Here is a 23,935-nt window from a genome sequence, read left to right as displayed (position 1 = left end):
TGTGTTTTTTACTTACTAATGATAAAACTACCTGTAGTTGAGCCGCGTAAACTGAAAACGACATGTTTTCTTCATTAATTACAACGAAAGTGAATTTGTGATGATGATTTGTTTAATTTACAGAGCCTAGTGGCTCTTCTTGTTCTAAAGTTCGAACACTTAGGATTTATCGCCGGAGTTTTTGAACATGGACGGGATTATTGCAGCTGTTCCATTTGCAATGTGTGTCTCTCTACGCAGTTCTTGTCGGAATCGGGATAATGCTGAATCCATATATCATTTTCCCGGCAAATCCTCGAATCGAGTTTCAGTACTTCAAACTGGGAACAACGTTTCTTCTCAAAGATGCAATTCGTTGCTTAAAAAGCGACATTGCAGTGAAATTTCCCGTGTGATCGTAAAATCCGCCGCTTCTTCAGGTAAAGGTTGGACCTTTATTGTTGTTGTTTCAGAAAAAACTAAATTTGATTTGCAAATTTTAGCTGATTTTGCTTTGGAGATTGCAATTGAAACAAACAAGATCTTTGTGCTTCTTTCTTGTAGAGCTTGAAGAAACAGTGTTAGAGTTAGCAAGGAATAGTTTTAGAAATGAATTGTAATGCATTTGAGTTTTAACCCAATTTTAGTTTGGTCTGTGACTTGTATAGTTGGAAATGTAGACGAGTACGCTGAAGAAACGGCTACAAGTGTAAAGTTTCAGAGATCAGTGACATTACCTGGTTGTTCTAGCCCGTTGTCTTTGCTTGGCACTGGTTAGTTTTGACTATATCTGCACTCTTTAGCTTCGAAAATGTTACTTTGTGCAACGGTTTTATACATCAATGTGGGATCTTGTGTAGATGAAATGCTTATAAACTTGCTATGAAACTTCCTTCAATGAATCTATCTGTGAAAATGCATCAAAAAATTTCAGGGTTTAGGGAGAAAAAGTTTGCTATCATCGGTGTCAAAGTCTATGCTGCGGGTTATTATGTGAATGAATCTATCTTGAGCGGGTTAAGTGCTTGGAAAGGGCGGTCTGCTGATGAGATCCAGAGAGATTCATCACTGTTTAGTTCCATTTTTCAAGGTAATGAATTGCTAAAGATGATAGCTTTCTTTATCCACATTTGATCTCTCACTTTCTCTCCTGAGTCTTTTTTCCTGCTCGTCGATGCAGCTCAAGCAGAGAAATCGTTGCAGATTGTTCTTGTCAGAGATGTTGATGGTAAAACCTTCTGGGATGCATTGGATGAAGCCATTTCCCCAAGAATCAAATCTCCATCTTCTGATGATACAACCGCTCTCTCTACATTCCGCGGGATCTTCCAAAACAGACCTCTCAACAAAGGAAGTGTCATACTCTTGACTTGGATCAACACTTCTAAAATGCTTGTAAGCACATTTTTTCAGCCTTTGGCTACTTGAATTGTTACACAGGATCTTTTATTGTTGCTTGCTTATTATATTTGTCGGTTCTTTTGTTAGGTTTCTATTTCTTCGGAAGGATTGCCAACGGATGTGGATGCAACAATCGAGTCAGGTAATGTTACATCTGCTCTGTTCGATGTGTTCTTTGGGGATTCTCCAGTTTCTCCTACATTGAAATCCTCAGTAGCTAACCAATTAGCTATGACCCTTGTGTAAAAGTAAAGACCATGTTGTAATGTATATATCATGAATCTTCAATTTGTTAAGTAATCTCTGTTTATGTTATCTTCTTAAATCTTATCCAGGTAAAGTTAGCCAACATGAACCAATTTAATACTCAGAAATCTCATGTGAAACTTTATTTATTAACAATTTGTTTTTAAGATGGAATGTGGTGAATATTAACATGGTATCAAAGCAAACTAAACTAAAATGGATCTTGATCCTAAAAAGATATTACATGTAGTTCAAAATAGTGAGTCAAACAGCCAATTAAAATGGAAGTTAGGTAAGAAGTAAAATTGAAATAAAAAAATGATTGTGGAAGACAAGAGAAGATGAATGAAATTATGTTGTTTGGGCGTTGAGCAAGTGAGTCCTTTTCTTGGTGTGCCCTTTACCACATGCAACTTCTTCTCTCACTGGACCACAATCACACATTATAATTTATAAGTTATAACGATACATTGTCTTTTTCATCAATATTTTTCTATCTTTTGCACTAATAATATAGAGTTGTGCAGAAATTATAATTATTTATGGGGATCCTTTTTAATTTTTTCCATCATTATATGTGGTTCATATATTTTTAATAATACCTCAGGAATAGCTCTATTGAGCATTAATAATTTAAGCTGTTGATAAAATTTTTTTTTTTAATAATATGTAACTCAAATAAATGAACAAACAAAATAAATCTGCTTGGTAGAGATATTTTGGCTCCTCCAGTCAAAACTCTAAAATATACATACACAAATAGCATGATTCATGTGGTGAATTGTAATATTATGTCCCCTCTGTTGAATTCTGACTCATGATATTTCTTTTTCATATCTAAAATATTATTAAAAATTGTATTATTAAAAAAATCATTTAAATAAATATTTGCTGGTTATATATCTTCATATTAATCCCCTATTATATGTTTATGCAAAGCCGGGTCGAAATAGATAGAACCCCTGTTCTAAAAATCGGCCGTCTAGCCGCTGATTAGGCGTTGATCGGGTGAAGATCGCGGCGATTTTGTCCAAATCGGTAAAAAAAATCGGTGATCCGATTTTTGTCCGCCTAGACGGCGCCTAGCCCTATTTTTTTTATTTTTTTTTTTACATTTTTTTCTTTCTTTTTTTGGATCTAAAATTCAAAACGTCCCACTTATATTCATAATTTGTATAAAAATCATAAGTTTGACCTTAAATTCTTGTTTTCATGTGTTTAATGTAATTTAAAAAACAAGATTATATAAATTTCTTATTTATAATGGATTAATATGTTTTTAAAATATTAAATAGCCTTAAACCTAGTCCCCGATTAATTCCCATTTTATCTCCGATTTTCTTGCTAGATGCTAGGCCCACCCTCACTGTCCGACTAGGACTAGCGATTTTTTAAACAGGGGATAGAACCAACATTTATATTAATCTTTGGCCGATCCTATTTATGACACAATTATCTTAAAAATGCTCCACTTGGTCAAAGATAGTAAAATTATGATTTTTAAAACCGAAAGTAGAAGAAAATTAATAATAATGAAATATGCAAAAAAGATCAACTTTAGGTTTAAGGGAATATTACAAAATCTACCACATTTCAACAAGTGGCATTCAAAATCTACCACAATCTCAAAAAACTTTCAAAATCTACCATATTCCAATAGCACATGTGGAATGCTGGACCAAAATACCCCTGATTGGGACAGAGTGTGTGTCAGAGACAGACTTGGGACAGAGTCTGTGTCAGAGACAAGACAGTTTCGTTTGGTGCTTCCAAAAAAGGAGCAGGTCTGCAATAAATATTGCACAGTTATTTAAATAATATATTATATCAGAGACAAATTCAGATTGAATGGGTGATATAATTAGATCATGGACAAATTCAGATTGAATGGGTGATATAATTAGTTCGAGGACAAGTTCAGATCGAATGAGTAATAAAATTAGATCGGGGACAAGTTCATATCGAATGAATAATAGAATTAGTTCGGGGACAAGTTCATTTCGAATGAGTACAAGTTCAGATCGAATGGGTAATAGAATTAGATCGGGGACAAGTTCATATCGAATGAGTAATAGAATTAGATCACGCTCAAGATTGAATGGGTAATAGAATTAGATCGGGGACAAGTTCATATCGAATGAGTAATAGAATTAGATCGGGGACAAGTTCATATCGAATGAGTAATATAATTAGATCGGAAACAAGTTCAGATAGAATGAGTAATAGAATTAGATCGGGGACAAGTCAAAACGAATGAGTAATATAATTAGATCAAAAATTGAGCGTGATGATGTTTATCATCCAATTCTCTTGACTGTCCATCGTCAGATGGTGTAGTTTTGTCCGCCAGATATCTGGATTTACTCGGGGACAACTGGATTTTTTTTGTTATTTTGCAATAGAAGAAAAAAAAATTCAATAATCTGGGTAGGTGAAGACAATAATGCTCAACTAATGAGAACAAATCTAAATAAAATTCGAAACCCTTAAATGAGAACAATTAATGGACAAGATGTGGGATTCATGATAATAGAGCAAGATGATAAAATCGGGGACAAGATCTAGACGCAACATAGAATTTCCAATCGGGGATAAGATCTGGAGACAAAAACGAAAGCGTTTATTATGAGACAAGATCTGAAGAAGAAAGAGAAAGGGAAAGTGAGAGAGACGAAAGTGTCCGCCAGAGATCTGGATTTACTCGGGGACAACTGGATTTTTTTGTTATTCTGCAAATAGAAGGAAAAAAAATTCAATAATCCGGGTAGGTGAAGACAATAATGCTCAACTAATCTATGGACCAAAATAGATGGTGAAAAATCTAAATAAAATTCGAAATCCTTAAATGAGAACAATTGGTGGACAAGATGTGAGATTCATGATAATAGAGCAAGATGATGAAATCGGGGACAAGATCTAGACGCAACAGAGAATTTCCAGTTGGGGACAAGATCTGGAGACAAAAACGAAAGCGTTTATTATGAGACAAGATCTGAAGAAGAGAGAGACAGGGAAAGGGAAAGTGAGAGAGACGAAAACTTTTCGTTTTCTATCAAGGGAATAATAATGTGGGGTTAAAGCGCACAGATTTCAAGAGAGGAGAGATTAGTAGGGAAGGAAAAAAATGCATGTTGTCAAGTCGTGAAAACTGCCATCAACTGTGAGGGCAAAATTGTCAATTTACAAAAAATGTGGTATGAGTTGAAAGATGGAGAAGAATGTGGTAGATTTTGAAAGAAATTGAAAAAATGTGGTAGATTTTGTAGTTTTTCCTAGGTTTAACGCCTTAAAATATTATCATAGTGTGAAATTATGATATTTTGTACTTTAGGTAATGGACCAACTTTAGATTTGAATGCCTCATATACAACAATAAGATGTTGGATTTGTTTTCCATATAAAATCAAGATCAGATATAATATTTAACATAATCTTCACCTTTTAATGGATTTGCACCTCTTGTGATAAACTTTTAATGTGAGCCAGACACTAATTGTTGGTCTTTTCAATAAATACAAACGCCAAATTGTGTAAATTGACATGTGAAAATCAATATACTTTTCGTTTCACATGAAATTGCAAAATTATTAATCTATTTATTTCATTTTTCTAACAAACAAAAAACTTACCAATCAGGATTGCAATATTTTTTTTCTTTTTCTTTTGTTTTTTATCATCCCAAAAAAAAAAATTTTTTTGACTAAAACATAAGCGACAGATAATCAAATAAATATCAAGCAAACAACTTGACACTCTTTTTCTCAATGTTAGTTAAAAGATGGTATTTATATCCTAATATATAAATTGTGTATCGTCTTTACCAAATTAAATTAAAATCTGAGACCAATATCTTCTACCAATATCTATTTACTTAAGAAAATTAGTCAATTGGATATATATCTTCAAAAAAATCACTCGACGAAAATATTATTCAATTTTGACCAAAAAAAAAAATTATTCAATTTAAGAAAAAAATCGAGGAAATTATTTGTTTTATAAATGTTTATCATAAGCAAATTGTGATAATGTTAAATATATTCCTTTCAGTTGTACGAGAAAAAACAATCACGTGGGGGTTCAATTGACCACTTGATAAAAGAGTGGCTAGAATTATAATTAAAAATTAAGATAGGGGTCAAAATCGGAATTAGAGAAAAATAAAACGGTCCAAGTCCAGCAACAGGTGTCTTAACCAATGGGTCATTTTTCAAAAAAGGTCGTCAACAGTGGGAGAAAAACAATAATTACTTTACCCTCAAAGTTATCTAAAATAACGAAACTGCCACTATCTGGGATTTGTCACACCCGTACGCAATAAGTACCACGAGAAATTGCTAGAATTAGAAATTATTTTTATTCAAATTTAGAAAAAATATCTCAAATTCGGTATTTTTAAAATCCTCTCTCGTCTTCTTCTTCTTCTTCGATCGCTGGATCTAGGTTTTGTTCTTCTCTCTATCACTCTATCGTCTCCTTCACAGACTGGGCTTGATTAGAGTTCTTCCTTCTGGGATTCTTAGCAATCTAGGGCTTTTTTTTTTCCTTTTGAAAACCCGATCCAGATTTTGTTATTTGAGATTAAATTTTTTTGAAGAAGATGCAACAAAATCAAGTGAAGAAGGTTAGTCTCTTGCTCTCTCTCAATCATGGTTTGGTTCTAAATGTGTGAAATAGAAGATAAAGTCTTTTCCTTTTTCAAAATTTTAAAAAAAAAGCTTTCCTTTTTCAATTGCAATCAGGTTTTGTTGCATGAGCATAAACAAGATGGATTTTTTCTTATTTTTGTTGATGTGTGGATAAAGTTTGTGTTTTATTTACTTTTGTGATTCACCAGGGGACGAAAGAGATGGAGTTTTTCACAGAGTATGGTGATGCTAACAGATATCGGATTCTGGAAGTTATTGGTAAAGGAAGCTATGGAGTTGTTTGTGCAGCTATTGATACACATACTGGAGAGAAAGTTGCTATTAAAAAGATTAATGATGTCTTTGAACATATCTCTGATGCGCTTCGTATTCTCCGTGAAGTGAAGCTTCTTCGGCTTTTACGGCATCCAGATATTGTGGAAATCAAAAGCATTATGCTGCCTCCTTCCAAGAGAGAGTTTAAAGACATTTATGTTGTGTTTGAGCTCATGGAATCAGATCTTCATCAAGTTATTAAAGCTAATGATGATTTGACTCGTGAACACCACCAGTTTTTCCTTTATCAGATGCTTCGAGCTTTAAAGTTCATGCATACAGGTGTGATTTGTTTCATTGTTATTGGGACATGATTTTTTATTTCTCAGGTTGTGTAACTAATTGTATTTTTTTTCGGGGCTTTGTAGCTAATGTTTATCATCGTGATCTTAAGCCAAAGAATATACTGGCTAATGCAAATTGCAAGTTGAAAGTTTGTGACTTTGGATTGGCTAGAGTAGCGTTTAATGATACTCCTACAACAGTCTTTTGGACGGTTAGTAGCTTCGCGGAGGAGACCTTTTGTTTTTTAGCCGTTATATTATGTTATTCGTTATTGTCTGATTTTGTTGTGTGGTTGGTTAATTTTGTGTGTTTGATTTAATCGCCGATGCAGGACTATGTTGCCACAAGATGGTATAGAGCACCTGAGCTCTGTGGATCATTCTTTTCGAAGGTAGGTGTCACTGTGGATTTCTTCTATGCACTCTAGTTGGCTATGCTTTAGGTATTATGTACAGATTAGTCTTTAGTGTAGAATATCTGCAGATTAGTGTTAAAGTATAGCTGATATTTGATGTTACTTGTATAAGTATAGAGTTGTGCCCCAGTGGGATATTAAAATAATTCTTGTTCAGGGATGACTTTGAACTCTCCCCGAAGTTGAAAATCTATGAATCAGGTAACCTTGTATCAGGTTATGTTCATTGAGTGGTTTCTTTTGCATCTGCAACTTTATATTTGTGGTTTTGTTTTTTCATCATAGTCTGATTTACAGTTAATGTTATTTTGCAGTACACTCCAGCTATCGACATTTGGAGCATTGGCTGCATCTTTGCGGAGGTACTAACAGGGAAGCCATTGTTTCCGGGAAAAAGTGTCGTCCATCAGTTGGAGTTGATTACTGATCTTCTTGGCACACCAAAATCAGAAACAATATCTGGAGTATGATACCTTTTTTCTGCTTCACATTAATTTCTGGAGTACATATATATTGAACTGTATAGCCAAACATCTATTTCTCTGATGTAGGTTCGAAATGATAAAGCTAGAAAATACTTGACCGAAATGAGGAAGAAAAATCCTGTCACCTTCTCGCAAAAATTCTCCAAAGCAGATCCATTAGCACTCCGTCTTTTGCAGAGGCTGTTGGCTTTCGATCCAAAGGATCGACCGACTCCTGCAGAGGTCTCTATTCTGTCATTTTCACTTTGTAATTAGATTCTTGTTCGGTTCTCTTTGAAAAGCTTCCTTGCTTCTTGTGTGTATCTCTGATTACTTTGCTATCTTTTCGATAGGCATTGGCTGATCCTTACTTCAAGGGTCTTTCTAAGGTTGAAAGAGAACCTTCAAGTCAGCCAATCTCGAAGATGGAGTTTGAATTTGAGAGACGAAGGTTGACAAAGGACGACATTAGAGAACTAATATACAGAGAAATCCTGGAATACCATCCTCAGTTGCTCAAGGATTATTTGAGCGGATCTGAGGGGTCTAATTTTGTATATCCTAGGTCTGAATTTCTTCCTACCTTTGGGCTTTGACTATTATTCACCAAATGAAACGTTCTTTATTTCTTTCTCCCTTTGAATTTATGCCCAATCGCGTACTTTTGGCTGGCTTTTCATCCATGTTTTGACTTTTTTACTTGCAGCGCCATTGGACATCTTAGACAGCAGTTCACTTACTTAGAGGAAAATAGCAGCAGAAATGGGCCGGTCATACCTCTCGAGAGGAAACATGCATCGCTTCCGCGGTATGTTTTCTCATTCTTTCTGTACAAGTCAACTGTGGGGAATATGCTTTTCTTTTGTTCTTTCTTCTGTTACTGCATGGCATTTGTGAAGCATATGGTTGAAGGCCTCAAGCAAACTTTCATCTTTTCTCTACTCTTCTAATAGATATGATTGTTTTCCACAGGTCTACGGTTCACTCAACTGTAGTCCATTCCACCACACAACCCAACTTGAGTGCAACAGATAGTAGACGTGTTACTTTCGAGCCTTCAAAAAATGGAGTTCCTTCTGCAGGACATCCATCAACTTCCGCGTATCCTACTAAATCTATCGGACCTCCACCAAGGGTTCCACCATCAGGTCTCAGTCATATCACCAAATATTATTTCCTAAAGTTAGAAACTTTACCTAACTTTCACCACATGTTTTTACAGGTAGACCAGGTCGAGTTTTGGAATCATCTGTATCCTATGAGAATGGCAGGAACCTCAAAGAAGCTTATTTCAGAAGCGCAGTTTCATCTCCTCATTGCTACTTCCGAGCATACACCATGACGAACCCAGAGAATCGCAATGTAGAAGCTTCTTGTTTTCCGCCAAAACCACAAAATCCTGTCCACCAATTCGTTCCCACCGAGCCGCCAGCTGCTACAACTAACCAAACAGACGTTGAGACTATGAGCCACCCAAACCCTTACTTTCAACCACGGCTCCCCAATATAGATCAACTAAACAACAACAACACACATATGGCCATCGATGCTAAGCTATTACAGGCACAATCACAGTTTGGTCCAGCTGGAGCTGCAGCGGTTGCAGTAGCAGCACACCGGAACATAGGCACAATTAGTTACGGCACAGCATCATAGACAACACTTCAGACAAGTCTTTAACCTCGACATCTTCCTCCAGGTGATTCTGGTCTCTCTCTAGTTTTTATGTAAGTATTATTATTCAGTCTGGCTCTGATTTGAACTTCGTTGCAATGATATGATAAAGACTTTTATTTAGTTGTAACTCTCCAGAACAAGATCGCCTTGGATTAGTCTGATTGCGGGTCAGTCCCGGTTATTGTTTCGGTTATCTTGTTGGCTCCATAATCTTTGAATTTGCCATAAGCGTAGTTCACCGTAGAGAAGAATATCGTGGTGATTATATACTTCTTAAACTTCTTAATCGGTCCCATTAGTCTTTGTTGTTCTTCAACAATGAGGAATCTCTTTTGATTGTTTGAAAATGTGGTGTTGATTGGTTAATATAGACAACATAATGCCGAAGAATGTGGAAGTTGAAAAAAAGACATTGGTCCTTAGATTTTTCATCTCCGTAAGCCACTCTTTCTCAGATCATAATTAGTCAATTTTATTCAATGGTTACAAAATGAAAAAACTTGCCAACGAAAGAAAGGAATGCTCTTGACCTCAAGACTGATCTTCTAATTTTTGACGCCATTAAAATGTTTATAATTTACCCGCCAATTTTATAGGCCGGAACTCATCATATTGGGAGTCCATTAACTAATAATAACGAATATCACTTACTCAATTTAACAAGCATGAAAAAGTAGTGTATATTTGATCTATTTAAATATTTAATATTTATTGACTAAAAAGGAAACAAATCAATTATTTCGTTAGAGCATACACAATGGCATATGTGTAAGTGTGGATGTAAATAATTTTTTATTATTATAATTAAAGAGAGAGAAGAGAGAGATAAAGAGAGTGTAATATTTATCTTTATTTTAATATTCATATCCAAGTGTAAACTTACATCCAACATACAACTTCTACACAATTTTTCTATTTTTTCTCATTTTTATATTACTCACACCCAACCATTGTACCATTGTGTATCGTCGTGAGAGTGACATTAAGCATCTGCATTAAATGATCCGTTAAAAGTAATATTAAATCTCAGGTTGACCTGTAGTTATCTTTTTTTTTTTTTTTTTTTTGTTAAAGGACCTGTAGTTATCTTTTTAATCAAGTAATCAATTTTTAGAACTGACATATGTATCTACGTTACATCATAAATAAACCCAGATGTTTTAAACAAAAAGAACCCAGGGATTTTAATTAATTCCCAAGATATACTTTCTAAATAAGGAAAATCATATTTTGTTCGTCAATGGCTATAATTTGGAAATATTGCAAAATATTTATTTTCTTTCTTTATACATATAGTTTACTTATCAAAACATCATTCTATTTTAATTTATCTGAATATCCTAATTTAGTAGAGAGCCAATAAATAGACTCACATTTATGTTGGAAAAAAAGAGAGAAAAAGACATGAGTTTAATGTCGGACGCTAGACTCACGAGAAATCCGTAATATCTAAGAGAAGAAAGGGTAAATTAGTCAATTGGCTCCTACGGTTCTCCGTAACTGTCTCAGAATATAAGAGGCGCATTGTTGAGAGAAGCTCCGTAGACCGTAGATTCCCTCTTCTTCTTCTTCTTCTTCTTCCTCTCTACTGTTTTTTCTTTTCATATTTCTCTCTCTATTCTTGGTGAAGTTTCCCCCTCTCTCTCTATCTCTAAGTACTCTCTTACGATCTTCTTCTCTCTTGGGTTATCTGATTCTAACCTGAATTGTGTCGGTACGTAAAAATTGTTTCTCTCTCTTTCTGTTTCTATAATTTTGTGAAATGTTATACGTGAGTGACAATATATTTATATGTTTTCTGTTTATGATCCCATATGAAATGTTTTAAGATCTGTTGCTGAATTGGAGATCTGGATCTGATTTCCTTTTCATATGATCCGGTTCTGAATTTTCCTTGTGACGTTTTTTATTTTTTTTTTGCAGATTTCAAAAATGGATGATACTACTACGTATAAGCCAAAGAACATTCTCATTACTGGAGCTGCTGGATTCATTGCTTCTCATGTTGCCAACAGATTAATCCGTAGCTATCCGGATTACAAGATCGTTGTGTTGGACAAGCTTGATTACTGTTCAGATCTGAAGAATCTTGATCCTTCATTTTCTTCACCAAACTTCAAGTTTGTCAAAGGAGATATCGCTAGTGATGATCTCGTTAACTACCTTCTCATTACTGAAAACATTGATACCATAATGCATTTTGCTGCTCAAACTCATGTTGATAACTCTTTTGGTAATAGCTTTGAGTTTACCAAGAACAATATCTATGGTACTCATGTTCTTTTGGAAGCCTGTAAAGTTACAGGACAGATCAGGAGGTTTATCCATGTGAGTACTGATGAAGTCTATGGAGAAACCGATGAGGATGCTGCTGTAGGAAACCATGAAGCTTCTCAGCTGTTACCGACGAATCCTTACTCTGCCACTAAGGCTGGTGCTGAGATGCTTGTGATGGCTTATGGTAGATCATATGGATTGCCAGTTATTACCACCCGCGGGAACAATGTTTATGGGCCTAACCAGTTTCCTGAGAAAATGATTCCTAAGTTCATCTTGTTGGCTATGAGTGGGAAGCCGCTTCCCATCCATGGAGATGGATCTAATGTCCGGAGTTACTTGTACTGTGAAGACGTTGCTGAGGCTTTTGAGGTTGTTCTTCACAAAGGAGAAATCGGTCATGTCTACAATATCGGTACAAAGAGAGAAAGGAGAGTGATCGATGTGGCTAGAGACATCTGCAAACTTTTCGGGAAAGACCCTGAGTCAAGCATTCAGTTTGTTGAGAACCGACCCTTTAATGATCAAAGGTACTTCCTTGATGATCAGAAGCTGAAGAAATTGGGATGGCAAGAGCGAACAACATGGGAAGATGGATTGAAGAAGACAATGGACTGGTACACTCAGAATCCTGAGTGGTGGGGTGATGTTTCTGGAGCTTTGCTTCCTCATCCAAGAATGCTTATGATGCCCGGTGGAAGACTTTCTGATGGATCTAGTGAGAAGAAAGACGCTTCAAGCAACACGGTCCAGACATTTACGGTTGTAACACCTAAGGGTGGTGGTTCTGGTGACAAAGCTTCGTTGAAGTTTTTGATCTATGGTAAGACCGGTTGGCTTGGTGGTCTTCTAGGGAAACTATGTGAGAAGCAAGGGATTACATATGAGTATGGGAAAGGACGTTTGGAGGACAGAGCTTCTCTTGTGGCGGATATTCGTAGCATCAAACCTACTCATGTGTTTAATGCTGCTGGTTTAACTGGCAGACCCAACGTTGACTGGTGTGAATCTCACAAACCAGAGACCATCCGTGTAAATGTCGCTGGTACTTTGACTCTAGCTGATGTTTGCAGAGAGAATGATCTCTTGATGATGAACTTTGCCACCGGTTGCATCTTTGAGTATGATGCTGCACATCCTGAGGGTTCGGGTATAGGTTTCAAGGAAGAAGACAAGCCAAATTTCTTTGGTTCTTTCTACTCGAAAACCAAAGCCATGGTAATATAGTACACCTTATCAACATTCTCAAAAACCATGTGTCTTTGTTCATAATTGCTCTGTTTTTCCACCAGGTTGAGGAGCTCTTGAGAGAATATGACAATGTATGTACCTTGAGAGTCCGGATGCCAATCTCCTCAGACCTAAACAACCCGAGAAACTTCATCACGAAGATCTCACGCTACAACAAAGTGGTGGACATCCCGAACAGCATGACCATACTGGACGAGCTTCTCCCGATCTCCATCGAGATGGCGAAGAGAAACCTAAGAGGGATATGGAACTTCACCAACCCAGGGGTGGTGAGCCACAACGAGATACTGGAGATGTACACGAATTACATCGAGCCAGGCTTTAAATGGTCCAACTTCACATTGGAAGAACAAGCAAAGGTCATTGTTGCTGCTCGAAGCAACAACGAAATGGATGGATCTAAACTAAGCAAGGAGTTCCCAGAGATGCTACCCATCAAAGAGTCACTGATCAAATACGTCTTTGAACCAAACAAGAGAACCTAAGCCTTCAATGAACATCACACTCTTGCCACAAGTGCTTACTTTAAATTGTTTCTTTTACTTTTTTTTTTCTTTTTGCCTTTTCTTTCAACAGAAATATCTTTTTATATTTACTCATCGTCTTATGATCCTTGTAGGTAGTTTCACTATATTGATTCTACTAAAATATGATTTACCATTAATATTTATATAGACGAGAGTTTTTCTTTTTCTCAAATCCTACATTTTCCCTCATATTTTTATTTACTAAGACATACAGCTTATAAAAAAAGAAGAGTCACTTACTGACCATTAGGGCTTCCACCAAGGCAGTTTCAGAAAACTTGAACTTGATTCTGAAGCTATAGCCTGAGAAGAGAAGCAACACGTTTTTTAGAACAAATCCAAGTACCTGATGTGAATTTGGTCTATTTTTAATGGCTATAGTTTGCTTACGTGAACAGTTGAGGGCGGGAACGAGAGAGCTGAGAACGCTTAATAGGGGAGAGAATAAGGTTTCGTAGAGTTGACTGGGGATTAGAAGTGCCACCACCACCATATACAGGATGTCCTCCTCCTGCTCTTCTGTTTCCAAGATCGGATGGAATCGCGGGTGAGTCAGTGGAGATGTCGAATGGACCCGAATTTGAACTGTTCTGTCTTGCTGGCCATATCTCATCTTTAGGTCCTGGTGTTGCAGGAGAGAAAAACGAGCGGTCTGCATCAAATAAGTCAACTTGATTTGGAGATATTTAACCAAAAATAGACTCAGGATCATAAGCACTAAGCTCCAGGCACAGAAATAGTGTAGTTAAATTAACCTTTGCGAATGGGCTCTCTGTTCTCCATCATGTTAACTGCTGGGTTAGAGAAAAAGTCGGGTTCTTGGTGTCGCGGATAGAAGTTGTTTGCTGGTTGGATGGCTGTACGTTTGACTGACTCATACTCACTTCTTAGCTGGTCATACATCTCATCAAGCTTCCTCTTCTGTCTGTTAATTCAAACACAATTAAGGTACCTTCTTATCACAATTGAGTTTAATATAGGGAAGAGAACCAGGAAAAAAAATACGTATCTTAAGTTACTGACCTTGATTTCTCAGAGAACTTCTCTTGGAGCTCTTGCTTATCCTTGGTCAAGTTTTCTACCTCTTGCTCCATCATCTGACACCTCTTGCCCATCTTCTGGTATGCTGTATGCACCTGCTCCATTTTCTCGCTAAACTTTGCTTGCATACCCTCACATTTCTGACGACACTGTGCAACAACTCTATTCATCTTGTACTGCATCTCTAAGTCCCTTTGGGCAATGTAAAACATTACACTTCGGTATGCACTCTTCATCACTAGATTCAGTTAAGGAAAACGAGGGGTTCTTGAACTTTAAACTGTTGCTATACCAACTCTTACAAATGCAAAAGACACAGTCACTTGATGGATAAAGTTATAGCACTTGAGTTTAGATATCAAATACAGACTCAGACTACAGAAGGGACATTTTATCAATTGAAAACCATAGTTGCAACTGACAAATGATTCTACCAAGAATGAAATAGACTACATTTATGAAAAGGATACGTATTTGTGGAGAAATTCCAGCCATCGCCATCTGATAACACAGGTAAGAAATGAGGAGATGTAAGATGTGAATATTGGAAACTGGAAAAGCAAAAAAGCTATAGTATCCTTGCGTATTTCAGCACAACCACTTACATTTATCCATTCTTCATTTGGATTGATATCCACAGGTTTCATTAGACTAAGATGGAAAGATAAAGAGACAAACTGTCAAGCAGGAAATAAGGCGACTACGACTAAACTGAAGCTAGGCAAGTAGCTTAGGGAAGTTTTACCTCTTGGAGAGTACTTGATCACAAATGGGACATGCCCCATCATTACTGAGAATCTTGCTGGCATCTTCAGTGCCTTTTCATGGTGTTAAGGTTATCTTATTCAAGCTCACAAGTGTTGCTAAAGGACGCAAACAGGTACACAAAAGAAAAGTAGAAAGTGTAAATAGGATACATAATAAGTGACCGCAAGTGGTGGAAATGGCCCTGCCCTCCAGATCCCTCCAACACGCGTTGCATCTCATGTCAGCGTCTAATATAAGTACCCAAGCTGCTACGCACCTGCAAATTAACTTCATATGAAACAAGATAAAGAGCCATGCTCTAAATGAAACTTCCATTCTCCATAGAACTAAGTTCATTTATATCACCAATAAAATAGTATTCCCAATACAAGTTTTGATTAACCTAGATTCATTCTAACTGCTGCAAATTGTTAAATTGCAAACACGAATTTTGTACAACAGGTTTATGGAAATACAAAGGAAGCAATCAGATCTATCGAACTTCAGTAATTAGCAGTTCATAGTCATCGGAGAGGTACAAAACTTACACTAACTGTGATAATCGTTAGTAATCAGGATTTTAAGAAGACATTAAAACGATTTTGAAAACGGAAACCCTAGAAATTCAGCATAAAACTGCTTAGATTTCAGAGATCGGCAAAATTTCGACTGCACAGTCCCGAAATTAGGGTTTCTACAGCACAGAGATCAACTCAATTCAACAGTTAGCTGCCGACTTACGATTCTACAGAATACTGGAGACAAATTGATTTATCAATCTCCCTAATTTGAGATTGACACAAACCTTCGAAATTGGAAAGAGCTTAAGTCTAGAAACGAAATCACAGCATGAATGTGAAGATCTAAGAAGAAATTGAAGAAGCTTACCTGCGATTCTGATAGAGCGACAGAGAAAACGCGTCGCAGAGAGTGATGAAGAACAACAAACGGCGATTAAGCTAACCGATCTGACGGAATCTGAAGAATAACACCAAAAACAGCAGCAGGATCTCAAAAACCGCATCGAAGAAGAAGCAGATGCAAATCCGAGAGAAAACACAAGAGCTTCAAGGATCGTTACCTCTCTCGCTGATTTCTATGCCGGCGCGAGAAACGAAGATTTCAAATTTCCAGAAATAATGAGCAGTAGCAAAAATGAATTGAGTGCGCAATAAAAATCTAAAGACGACGTCGCTTGTGTTGAAACGTTATGTTCAACAAAACGACGTCGCGCTTGTGTTGAAGGTTATGTATATCGCTAAACGGCGTCGTCGGTTTTGTTAAGCTAAGACTTCCTTTTTTTGGTTCATTGTTGATCTTCAAGACTTCAACAGACACAACTGCTTATAGAATCAATTATTCAAATGCCGTAAGCTTTTATTTCATGACTATAACCACTCAAAACAGACTCAGATTTTCCAATGAAAATGAAGAATCCTCAAGTCCTTATAACAATAAAAGAGAAAGAGAATGAGAAGGAAGACGAAAAAATCTCTCTTTTTCACTCGCTACAAATACAAAAACACAAAAAAGTACTCAAAATTTTCCAATCTTTAAACACTGCGTTGTTGATTCCAGCTAGGAGGAATGCGATCAGAAGTGATCGGAGTAGCAGCAGGAAGACTTTTTACGTTGATGTTAAGAGGATATAACCGATATTCGATATCCAACTCTCTGCATAATCTACCAATCTCTTCAAGTAATTGACCTCTCCTCACATATCTCTCTCCCATATCTTGATGATTCATCTTATGGGTTGGCCACATCGCGATCTTCACACTGTTTAGTCCACACATATCTCTAAACACGATCATCGGCGATGGATGCCAATGATCCTTCTTGTTATCTACATAGCTGCATAAACACACAAAAAACAAAAAATTCATATTAGGCAATGTTTTTTAAAGTTTATGATTGAGGGTTTAGGGTTTTAGCTACTAACCTGAGTATCCTCTGTTTCAAGGCGGTTGTCTTTTCAGGTGGAGTTGCTATATGGACAAAGAACTCAATGGCATCTTGCATATCCGGACTGCGGTAATAGTTAGCGATAGGTTTTGTACCGAGAAGACTGTTGGGATATACAATCTTCTGATTATCAAATCGAAGAAAGACAGTAGTCAAAATGTTCATCTCTTCCACAATCAGCTATATATACAAAAAAAAAAAACCAGAGGATTAGCTCTTTCTTTTAAGTATTGAGTTAATGTAAAGGCAGAAACAGAGTTTAAAGGGACAAACCTGGACACCGTCTATTTCACACCTGTCACCGACATCAAACGGATGCATAACGAAGACGAAAATGACAGCTTCAAAGATGGTTTTGCATGAATTTCCAAACACAAAGACTACAAGAAGAAGCTGAGAGCTTATGACAAGCAAGAACTTAGTTGTAGCGATTCCGAGAATGAGAAGCCAGATGATTAAAATCACAATGCTGACCAATACATCGACGATTCGATGAAGCCTGTTCACTGCTGTTTTTGTATCGTTTAATGTTAGAGCTAGTGCTCTTCGTTCTCTAAAAGCATTAACCTAGAGAAAGATTTAAGAACTTAGAGTCATTTTCATACGTATGTAAGAAAGCTTATGAAAGTTGAATTTAAAACAAACACTTACCACCCAATTCTTCAGACAAGATTTACTGATTTTGTGACTTTCAGAAGCTCCTTCAAAGAGATCCATTGCTCTTTCAGACTCATCTTCAGACAGAAAACGCATAAAGTCTTCCATATATATGTACCTAAAACCAGAAAAAATCCTCTGTTTTTTTATCTTATCTTTAACAAACATTAAATCAAAGTTGTTCATAAGATTATAGTGTATATACCTGGATCCAGGCTCAGCAACATTCTGAAAAATCTTCCTCGCTGCAAGTTTTGCTTCAAATTCACTTCTTATTTGTGTGGCTTTATCATCTTCTTGAGTCGTCGTGTCTTGTATTTGTTCATCTAAAGTAGAAAGAGTTCCTTTTCTTATAACATTCATCAGCCTCTTCATTTTCCAAGCTGAAACGTTTTTAGTGTTCATTCTCTGCAAATGATCGATCCTTATCCCTTCTTTCTCTCCTTCTTTCTTAGAACCACACCGCGAAAGCACCGGACTTTTCCCAACTCTACTCGGACTCTTCTGCAGCCTTCCGCTTCCAACAGTCCCTTGTGGCGAAGAAGAAGCCGCCTTTGGACCTAGAGGAGATAGCTTACGTCCCGCTATCTCGAAGGTCTTTATATCGTTTGCTACTTTCTCCTCTTCTATATGAATCTCAATGCGAGGAGGTCCCGAGAGAGTCTCAATCACATATTGAGTAAACAACGATTCTTGAATTCGATCGAAGTAAGTACTCATATGGAAAGAGGAAGCAAGAACTTTAACCAGTAAAGTCTTTATGAGCCAGATGATAACAGCAACGAGTAGACAAATTAACACTTTAGTCACATACTTAAGCACAGTGCTGCGCATCTCTCTTTCTACTTTCTTGTCGAACAAGAAATGCCATGCGATCAACACAAGCCCTAGCCATAGACAGTTCTGTACCGCCTTTCGAATCCCGTAAACGAAATACAAAACCTTTTTTCTCCAAAGAAAATTACTTTCAACAAAGTAGACGAATAGCTTCACAAACCAACTAGAAACCAATCTCCCACATATCAAGACAAGAACCATCACTTCCCATTTCCATAGAGCTAGGTCCCAAAGTGTCTTACCACGCAAGTAAGGTATAACAAGGCTACAAATCAAACCAGCAATGATCAGAATCAGAAAAATCCATTCCATAATAACCCAAACACATAACTTCTCCTTCCTTAAACCTTCCGGTAAATCCTCCTCCGAGAAAGGATCTTCCTCTTCTTCCATATCCATGGCTCCTCCTTGGTTTGGAGTTCCCGGTTTAGTGTTTCTCCCACTAAAACCGGGTTTTAAATTCCCGGACTTTGGAGTCCGACCAGAAACCATCTCCGGATACGTCGGAGTTGGAGGATCCATCAATCTAGATCTAGTCTTCGTCTTCATCAAAGTCTTAGTCCTCATCGTCGATCTATTGGAGCTACACTTGACAACCTCTAATCCATCTACTCTGTTTTCTTCATCTCCACTACTATCACTATCTTTAACAGACGGAGAAAGCGTGACTCTGTTCTGCCTCCGTCTAATCGCATCACCGGTTCCGTTACGGTAACTTGCCGTAGCCGTCGCCGTTACTGGTGAAGCAGACCCGGAAACTGCACCCAAGGACGGAGGAATCGTGTTGCTTTGAAGCTCAGGCATGTTAGCTTCCATGTCGAGAGAGATTTCATCACCGGAAGCTTTTTGCTTGTTGAGAAATTGATTGATGAGCTTCGAGGGTGGATCTGGCTCCTCTGATTTATCACTCCTCCGCCGCATGAAATCAAAACTTCCGTCGTCTTCTCCACCTCCGGGTGGTTTAGAGCTCTTATCAGTATGCCAGAAGTTAATGCTTGATTCTCTCCAAAACTTTTCTGAATCACCATTGTCTTCACCGTCGATCTTGACAACAACATCTCGCCGTTGATCATTCGAATCAACGGCCATTTTTGAAAGATTCAAACTTTCTGGTCGTGATAGTAAAACAAAACTTGGGTTTTTTGTTTTCTTGAAGTAAAAAGTTTGGTTTTGTTTTTGTTTTTGAGAAAGAGGAAAAAGAAAAGTTGATTCTTGATTTTCTACAAGTAATGGTGGATGATATTTAAATCATTTTAATTAGTATTTTTTTTAAAAAATAATGTTGAACCATGTGAGATTGTGATGATCTTGCTAGGGCTAAAAGACAATGTTTAAACCTAGATAAGAAAAAATCAATATTTTTTTTAGTTTATGTTGTACTGGAAGAAGACGAACATGGAGTTATCGATCAGGTGATATTATCATTTTTCTATTTTCCGCTTCTGAATCATTTAAAAACATTTCACGACTATCTACTCAGACCAAAACATAGACTCGTGTCTTTCTCTCACTAGCAAACTAAAAAAAAAAACTCGATTAAAAGTCAAAAGTAACACAAATGGTGTTGGAACTTGGAAGCTCAAGAATTTTTTTTTAAAAAACCAAATTTTAAATTGTTGAAGAAAAAATGGGGGCCATGTTCACTGTCCAGAAACGAAGCAGTTGAAGAAGTAATAAAAATTGTTGTAACATTATTAATAATTAATAAATAAACTTATCGGATTGGTGAAAATTAGCTTACGTGGTGAGATCTTACGGCGCAGAGGTGATAATAAATTAACTAATGGTATATGAGTCAGACACGTGGTTGGCTAAAGTTTGGTCTGCTTAATAGTTTTTTTTTGTTTCTGTGAGGCGTATATACAAATTTTTAAAAGAGACCTAATTGGAAACAAATAGAAAACGACACGAAAATGACACGTTTTTTGATAAAAACGGCAGGTCGATTAGGATACAAAATGCAGTTTAGGTAATGTGTGAACAGAGAGACACATGGTTCAATAAGAGTGGTCACAGAAGAATTTGTTTTCATATATCTTGTAATTGTCTAATATATATATATAAAATGTTACATAATTATTACTGGCCAGATAAATGAATAATTATTTTCAAATATAAATGCATGAATCAGAAGAAAACAGTCTGATACATGTGACAAAAAAATAAAATAAAAAGCTGTTTGATTCATGTGTCCATGTGAATGATCTAAAGATTTCCTAGATTTTTTATTGTAAAAGTGAAAAAAATCACTTATTTTTTTAGATATTTAGGAAAAACGGGCCTGACTAAATATCTTATTGGGCTCATTCAGTTTATTGAAATAGCCCAAATTCAAATCTTGTTCTATCTTATGTCCCATATCGCTTGTTTTATTAGTAAAACAGAGTGTTTATATACCATTAGAGTCGACAAAGCGATTGTTACCTTCACAAAAATTGGAATATTAGCATGGCCCCTGTGCTAGGATGACACGCTTAATTCGAGAAATGGTCCAAATTTTTTTTGAAGTTATTTCAGATCGACGGCATACATTGTTTGCAACTCTGATGATCGGAAACCTAATTTCCAAATTTTGTTAACCAAATTTCCGGTACAAATCTAATTTAACCGGACACCGGTTTGGTTTATATGAAGAATCATCTCCTCTCTTCTAAAGACCCTCTCTAAAACCCTTTGCGTCACTCTCTAGAGAAGATCTCAGGTGCTTCAATGGCGCTTATTGATTATTATTAATCACTGAATCTTCCAAATTTGATTTCGCAAGCTGAATCTCTGAAGCCATGGCGATTCTGCTCAAAACAATTCTCAAAAATCAAACTTTGTTTAAGACTCTCTTGAAACCTCAGTTTGTCTCGCCTTTGATTGTTTCCAGAAACTTTACATCGGAAGAAGCTCATAAGAAGCCACTCTCTGTTTTCTTCGAAGAGGCTGTTGGATTAAGACCCAAATCAGAAACGAGCGAAATCGAAGAAGAAGAGGGCAACGAATTGAAGAGAAAGCTTTTGGAATTGGAGAGGAAACTCATTGAACTGAAGAAATCGGAACCTGTGAGAAAGAAGAAGCACAAGGGGAAGGTTTTGATATCAGAGAAAACAGAGCAAAACGAGAAAAGGAATAATCTTTACAAGTTGTTTAAAGGAGATGAAGAGAAGGAGATGAAGAAACATAGTAGGGAAAAGGAGGACGTGATTAGGGTTTATAAGGAGCTTCCTATAGAGATGGTTTCGTTTGTGAGGCTTCTGCATAAAGAAGGGTATTTGAACAAGGCTAATTTCATTACTGGAGAAAAGTTGGATATGGGGAATCTTGATGAAGAGTATGCTAGAACTTTTGTTAAGTTTGCTGCCGAAAGATTTGGAAAGGATTACCAGGAAATAGCAAAGTAAGAATCTTTTTACTTGTATACTGATCATACATATTGTGTTGATTCTATCAGATTGTTAAAAGTTTGGATAATTGATTCTCCTTAGGCTTCGTTTAGAGAAAATGTATGTGAAAAATGTTCATGTTCATTTGAAAAACTTGTCGTGAGTTTGCATTGAAGTATATGTAACATTTCTTGGGGAGTATAGGTTGGGGTTGGAAAAGAGGGGTTTAGTGCTAGTTCTTTAGGAATGAGGAATCTTTTGTGATGCATTGAGTTCTTGTGGTTCGATTGCAGGCTAGTTGTAGCATTGATTGAGAAATTCTGATGTAAGAAGTCGTTAATACATTTGTAGATGCTTCAGATGGAACTATTTCTTGAGTGTCAAGTTTTAGAATCTCTTGTATTGTCTTGATTGCCATACCCTGCAGCATTTTATTTGCCCTTAGTTAAATTGTTGTTTGGATAATTGATGGATAAAGATTAGGGTTCGTTTAGAGAAATGTTTGTTGAAATGTTCATCTTCATGGGTCTCTGATGAAAAACTTGGGCATGTCCTGGTGAAAAATTCTCAGTATGCAGTTCATTTCTATACAGTGCGACACTGCTTAGAGTTTGCATTGTTGTATGTTTAACATTTCTTGGAGAGTATAGTGAAGTTGGGAAAGGAGGGGTTCTGTGCTACTTCTAATGGAATGAGGAATCTTTTGTGATGAATTGATGTCTTTTGTTTTGACCATAGGCTAGTTGTCGCATAGATGCCTAGAATGTATAGTCTTAATTGCCTCAATCCCTGCAGCATTTTATTCGCCCGTACCGATTGTTGCAGCTAGGCAGTTTGAGATTGATTCGATCATCTTATTGTTTCCACGGCTTTACATAACCCCAGATTTAACTTACAGGTGGTTATCAGGTAGCGACCTGAAGAAGATTGTGCTCTTTGGTTGCCCGAGTTTGGAAAAAAGGGCGGTATTCGCTGCTAAAACATTGCGCAACTTTTTCGATATCCATGAGAATAATGTAAGCTTTATGTATACACACACACTACGCTGTCTTTATCTCATTTTGCAACTCCCCAACTGCATCTAACCAAGTCTTTTTTTTTTTTGCGTACTAGGTGTGTGAGAAATGCGTGTTAAAAGAGAAGTGCAAGTTTCCAAACCAGAGTGTATGGGATGGCAAAACAAAGCACTTGCACTTGTCTGTTGTGATGAAAGTCATCACACTATATCCATTAGACTTGGCACATCCGAAGCTACAAGTTCCTCAAGAGGTACAAGACTCAGTCTCAAGATTGCTGATGGAGATTCAGAACCTAAGCCGAACTATCTGTACTCCTCTCGCCTGAGTTAAAACCCTAACAAAGATTTATTTGTTGTAGACATCAATTTAATGTTCTTACAAAATGGAAGTTGAACCAAAAAAACAAACTCTTATGAAAATGAACCCTTCACTTCCATTTTTTACTTGCAACAATTGCAACTGATAAGGGTACACATCCGAATACTTGGTGTTTTGACCTTTTTGTGCCGCAATTGATCTCCTTCAGAGTTTAGACTAATCTTTGGTCATTAAAACCCTCTGGCTTAACCAGAAACTTTGTGGATAAGTATGGAAGGAATGAATGGGTCTTCAGAAGAGACAAAGGCTCACCTGACAAAGAAGCCTATCATCAAGAGCAGGGCCGGTCCTAATGTGTGGGAGGCCTAAAGCAAATCACTGAACATGTGGCCTTATCTTAAAAACAATTTTAATGTATATTTTTACTTATAAATTTTCTGAAAATAAAATGTAAAACTTACTAGATTTTTAATTTTATAGTGCAAAACTAAATAAATCTT

At 36.7% G+C, this 23,935-nt stretch overlaps 6 protein-coding genes across 14 annotated transcripts; 4 read left to right on the top strand and 2 right to left on the bottom strand.

Annotated features, from left to right (window-relative positions):
- Window positions 1-43: 43 nt before the first annotated feature.
- On the top strand, window positions 44-1,705 carry LOC9330507 (fatty-acid-binding protein 3, chloroplastic). 3 transcript variants are annotated; one of them, XM_021011533.1, is made up of 5 exons: window positions 44-419; window positions 648-752; window positions 914-1,069; window positions 1,160-1,374; window positions 1,468-1,705. In XM_021011533.1, the coding sequence occupies exons 1-5, from the start codon at window positions 188-190 to the stop codon at window positions 1,624-1,626; spliced, it is 867 nt and encodes a 288-aa protein (XP_020867192.1). In that variant the 5' UTR covers window positions 44-187; the 3' UTR covers window positions 1,627-1,705. The 3 variants fall into 3 exon arrangements, with proteins under 3 accessions (XP_020867192.1, XP_020867191.1, XP_020867193.1); XM_021011532.1 differs by having other exon boundaries at window positions 124-419; window positions 627-752; XM_021011534.1 differs by lacking the exon at window positions 648-752 and having other exon boundaries at window positions 124-419.
- Window positions 1,706-5,999: 4,294 nt separating this feature from the next.
- Window positions 6,000-11,438, top strand: LOC9330506 (mitogen-activated protein kinase 18). Of its 2 annotated transcripts, XM_021011484.1 has the most exons (11): window positions 6,000-6,247; window positions 6,461-6,869; window positions 6,956-7,083; window positions 7,204-7,263; window positions 7,602-7,751; window positions 7,839-7,994; window positions 8,105-8,316; window positions 8,458-8,559; window positions 8,724-8,899; window positions 8,974-9,450; window positions 11,352-11,438. In XM_021011484.1, the coding sequence occupies exons 1-10, from the start codon at window positions 6,224-6,226 to the stop codon at window positions 9,405-9,407; spliced, it is 1,851 nt and encodes a 616-aa protein (XP_020867143.1). In that variant the 5' UTR covers window positions 6,000-6,223; the 3' UTR covers window positions 9,408-9,450; window positions 11,352-11,438. The 2 variants fall into 2 exon arrangements, with proteins under 2 accessions (XP_020867143.1, XP_020867142.1); XM_021011483.1 differs by lacking the exon at window positions 11,352-11,438 and having other exon boundaries at window positions 8,974-9,635.
- LOC9327817 (trifunctional UDP-glucose 4,6-dehydratase/UDP-4-keto-6-deoxy-D-glucose 3,5-epimerase/UDP-4-keto-L-rhamnose-reductase RHM2) lies at window positions 10,814-13,648 on the top strand. Of its 2 annotated transcripts, none has more exons than XM_021011482.1 (3): window positions 10,814-11,142; window positions 11,352-12,923; window positions 12,998-13,646. In XM_021011482.1, the coding sequence occupies exons 2-3, from the start codon at window positions 11,361-11,363 to the stop codon at window positions 13,439-13,441; spliced, it is 2,007 nt and encodes a 668-aa protein (XP_020867141.1). In that variant the 5' UTR covers window positions 10,814-11,142; window positions 11,352-11,360; the 3' UTR covers window positions 13,442-13,646. The 2 variants fall into 2 exon arrangements, with proteins under 2 accessions (XP_020867141.1, XP_020867140.1); XM_021011481.1 differs by lacking the exon at window positions 10,814-11,142 and adding an exon at window positions 11,177-11,199 and having other exon boundaries at window positions 12,998-13,648.
- On the bottom strand, window positions 13,500-16,436 carry LOC9327816 (E3 ubiquitin-protein ligase CCNB1IP1 homolog). 5 transcript variants are annotated; one of them, XM_021011526.1, is made up of 10 exons: window positions 16,353-16,436; window positions 16,160-16,249; window positions 15,442-15,559; window positions 15,270-15,342; window positions 15,130-15,175; window positions 14,995-15,025; window positions 14,507-14,762; window positions 14,239-14,408; window positions 13,874-14,135; window positions 13,500-13,786 (listed from the first exon to the last, which is right to left on the bottom strand). In XM_021011526.1, the coding sequence occupies exons 3-10, from the start codon at window positions 15,509-15,511 to the stop codon at window positions 13,780-13,782; spliced, it is 915 nt and encodes a 304-aa protein (XP_020867185.1). In that variant the 5' UTR covers window positions 15,512-15,559; window positions 16,160-16,249; window positions 16,353-16,436; the 3' UTR covers window positions 13,500-13,779. The 5 variants fall into 5 exon arrangements, with proteins under 5 accessions (XP_020867185.1, XP_020867184.1, XP_020867186.1 ...); XM_021011525.1 differs by having other exon boundaries at window positions 15,442-15,548; XM_021011527.1 differs by having other exon boundaries at window positions 13,874-14,105; window positions 15,442-15,548.
- A 191-nt stretch (window positions 16,437-16,627) lies between these two features.
- On the bottom strand, window positions 16,628-20,184 carry LOC9330505 (mechanosensitive ion channel protein 4). The gene is made up of 5 exons (XM_002891707.2): window positions 18,099-20,184; window positions 17,888-18,011; window positions 17,510-17,803; window positions 17,214-17,416; window positions 16,628-17,125 (listed from the first exon to the last, which is right to left on the bottom strand). Exons 1-5 carry the CDS (start codon window positions 19,817-19,819, stop codon window positions 16,825-16,827), a joined length of 2,643 nt encoding a protein of 880 aa, XP_002891753.1. The 5' UTR covers window positions 19,820-20,184; the 3' UTR covers window positions 16,628-16,824.
- A 1,188-nt stretch (window positions 20,185-21,372) lies between these two features.
- LOC9330504 lies at window positions 21,373-23,615 on the top strand. Its single transcript, XM_002894397.2, has 3 exons — window positions 21,373-22,112; window positions 22,997-23,114; window positions 23,212-23,615. The coding sequence occupies exons 1-3, from the start codon at window positions 21,511-21,513 to the stop codon at window positions 23,440-23,442; spliced, it is 951 nt and encodes a 316-aa protein (XP_002894443.1). The 5' UTR covers window positions 21,373-21,510; the 3' UTR covers window positions 23,443-23,615.
- Window positions 23,616-23,935: the final 320 nt, after the last annotated feature.

Source organism: Arabidopsis lyrata (assembly GCF_000004255.2).
Source record: "Arabidopsis lyrata subsp. lyrata unplaced genomic scaffold ARALYscaffold_1, whole genome shotgun sequence".
Lineage (NCBI taxonomy): Eukaryota > Viridiplantae > Streptophyta > Magnoliopsida > Brassicales > Brassicaceae > Arabidopsis > Arabidopsis lyrata.
This window is presented reverse-complemented; position numbering and strand designations above follow the sequence as displayed.

Excerpts from the sequence above, each read along its gene's own strand:
- LOC9330506 (XM_021011484.1), top strand. The coding sequence starts at position 6,224 with ATGCAACAAAATCAAGTGAAGAAG. Across the intron at positions 6,870-6,955 it reads TTTAAAGTTCATGCATACAG|CTAATGTTTATCATCGTGAT; the intron begins GTGTGATTTGTT and ends GGGGCTTTGTAG. Across the intron at positions 8,900-8,973 it reads ACCAAGGGTTCCACCATCAG|GTAGACCAGGTCGAGTTTTG; the intron begins GTCTCAGTCATA and ends ATGTTTTTACAG.
- LOC9330505 (XM_002891707.2), bottom strand. The coding sequence starts at position 19,819 with ATGGCCGTTGATTCGAATGATCAACGGCGAGATGTTGTTGTCAAGATC. Across the intron at positions 18,012-18,098 it reads GTTGCTGAGCCTGGATCCAG|GTACATATATATGGAAGACT; the intron begins GTATATACACTA and ends TTCTGGTTTTAG. Across the intron at positions 17,126-17,213 it reads TTGAAACAGAGGATACTCAG|CTATGTAGATAACAAGAAGG; the intron begins GTTAGTAGCTAA and ends GTGTTTATGCAG.
- LOC9327817 (XM_021011481.1), top strand. Across the intron at positions 12,924-12,997 it reads ACTCGAAAACCAAAGCCATG|GTTGAGGAGCTCTTGAGAGA; the intron begins GTAATATAGTAC and ends TTTTTCCACCAG.
- LOC9330507 (XM_021011532.1), top strand. The coding sequence starts at position 188 with ATGGACGGGATTATTGCAGCTGTTCCATTTGCAATGTGTGTCTCTCTA. Across the intron at positions 420-626 it reads AAAATCCGCCGCTTCTTCAG|TTTGGTCTGTGACTTGTATA; the intron begins GTAAAGGTTGGA and ends ACCCAATTTTAG. Across the intron at positions 1,070-1,159 it reads GTTTAGTTCCATTTTTCAAG|CTCAAGCAGAGAAATCGTTG; the intron begins GTAATGAATTGC and ends TCGTCGATGCAG.
- LOC9327816 (XM_021011526.1), bottom strand. The coding sequence starts at position 15,511 with ATGAGATGCAACGCGTGTTGGAGGGATCTGGAGGGCAGGGCCATTTCC. Across the intron at positions 14,763-14,994 it reads TGGAATTTCTCCACAAATAC|TGATGAAGAGTGCATACCGA; the intron begins GTATCCTTTTCA and ends AACTGAATCTAG. Across the intron at positions 14,136-14,238 it reads CAGAGAGCCCATTCGCAAAG|ACCGCTCGTTTTTCTCTCCT; the intron begins GTTAATTTAACT and ends TATTTGATGCAG.
- LOC9330504 (XM_002894397.2), top strand. The coding sequence starts at position 21,511 with ATGGCGATTCTGCTCAAAACAATTCTCAAAAATCAAACTTTGTTTAAG. Across the intron at positions 22,113-22,996 it reads GATTACCAGGAAATAGCAAA|GTGGTTATCAGGTAGCGACC; the intron begins GTAAGAATCTTT and ends TTTAACTTACAG. Across the intron at positions 23,115-23,211 it reads TCGATATCCATGAGAATAAT|GTGTGTGAGAAATGCGTGTT; the intron begins GTAAGCTTTATG and ends TTTGCGTACTAG.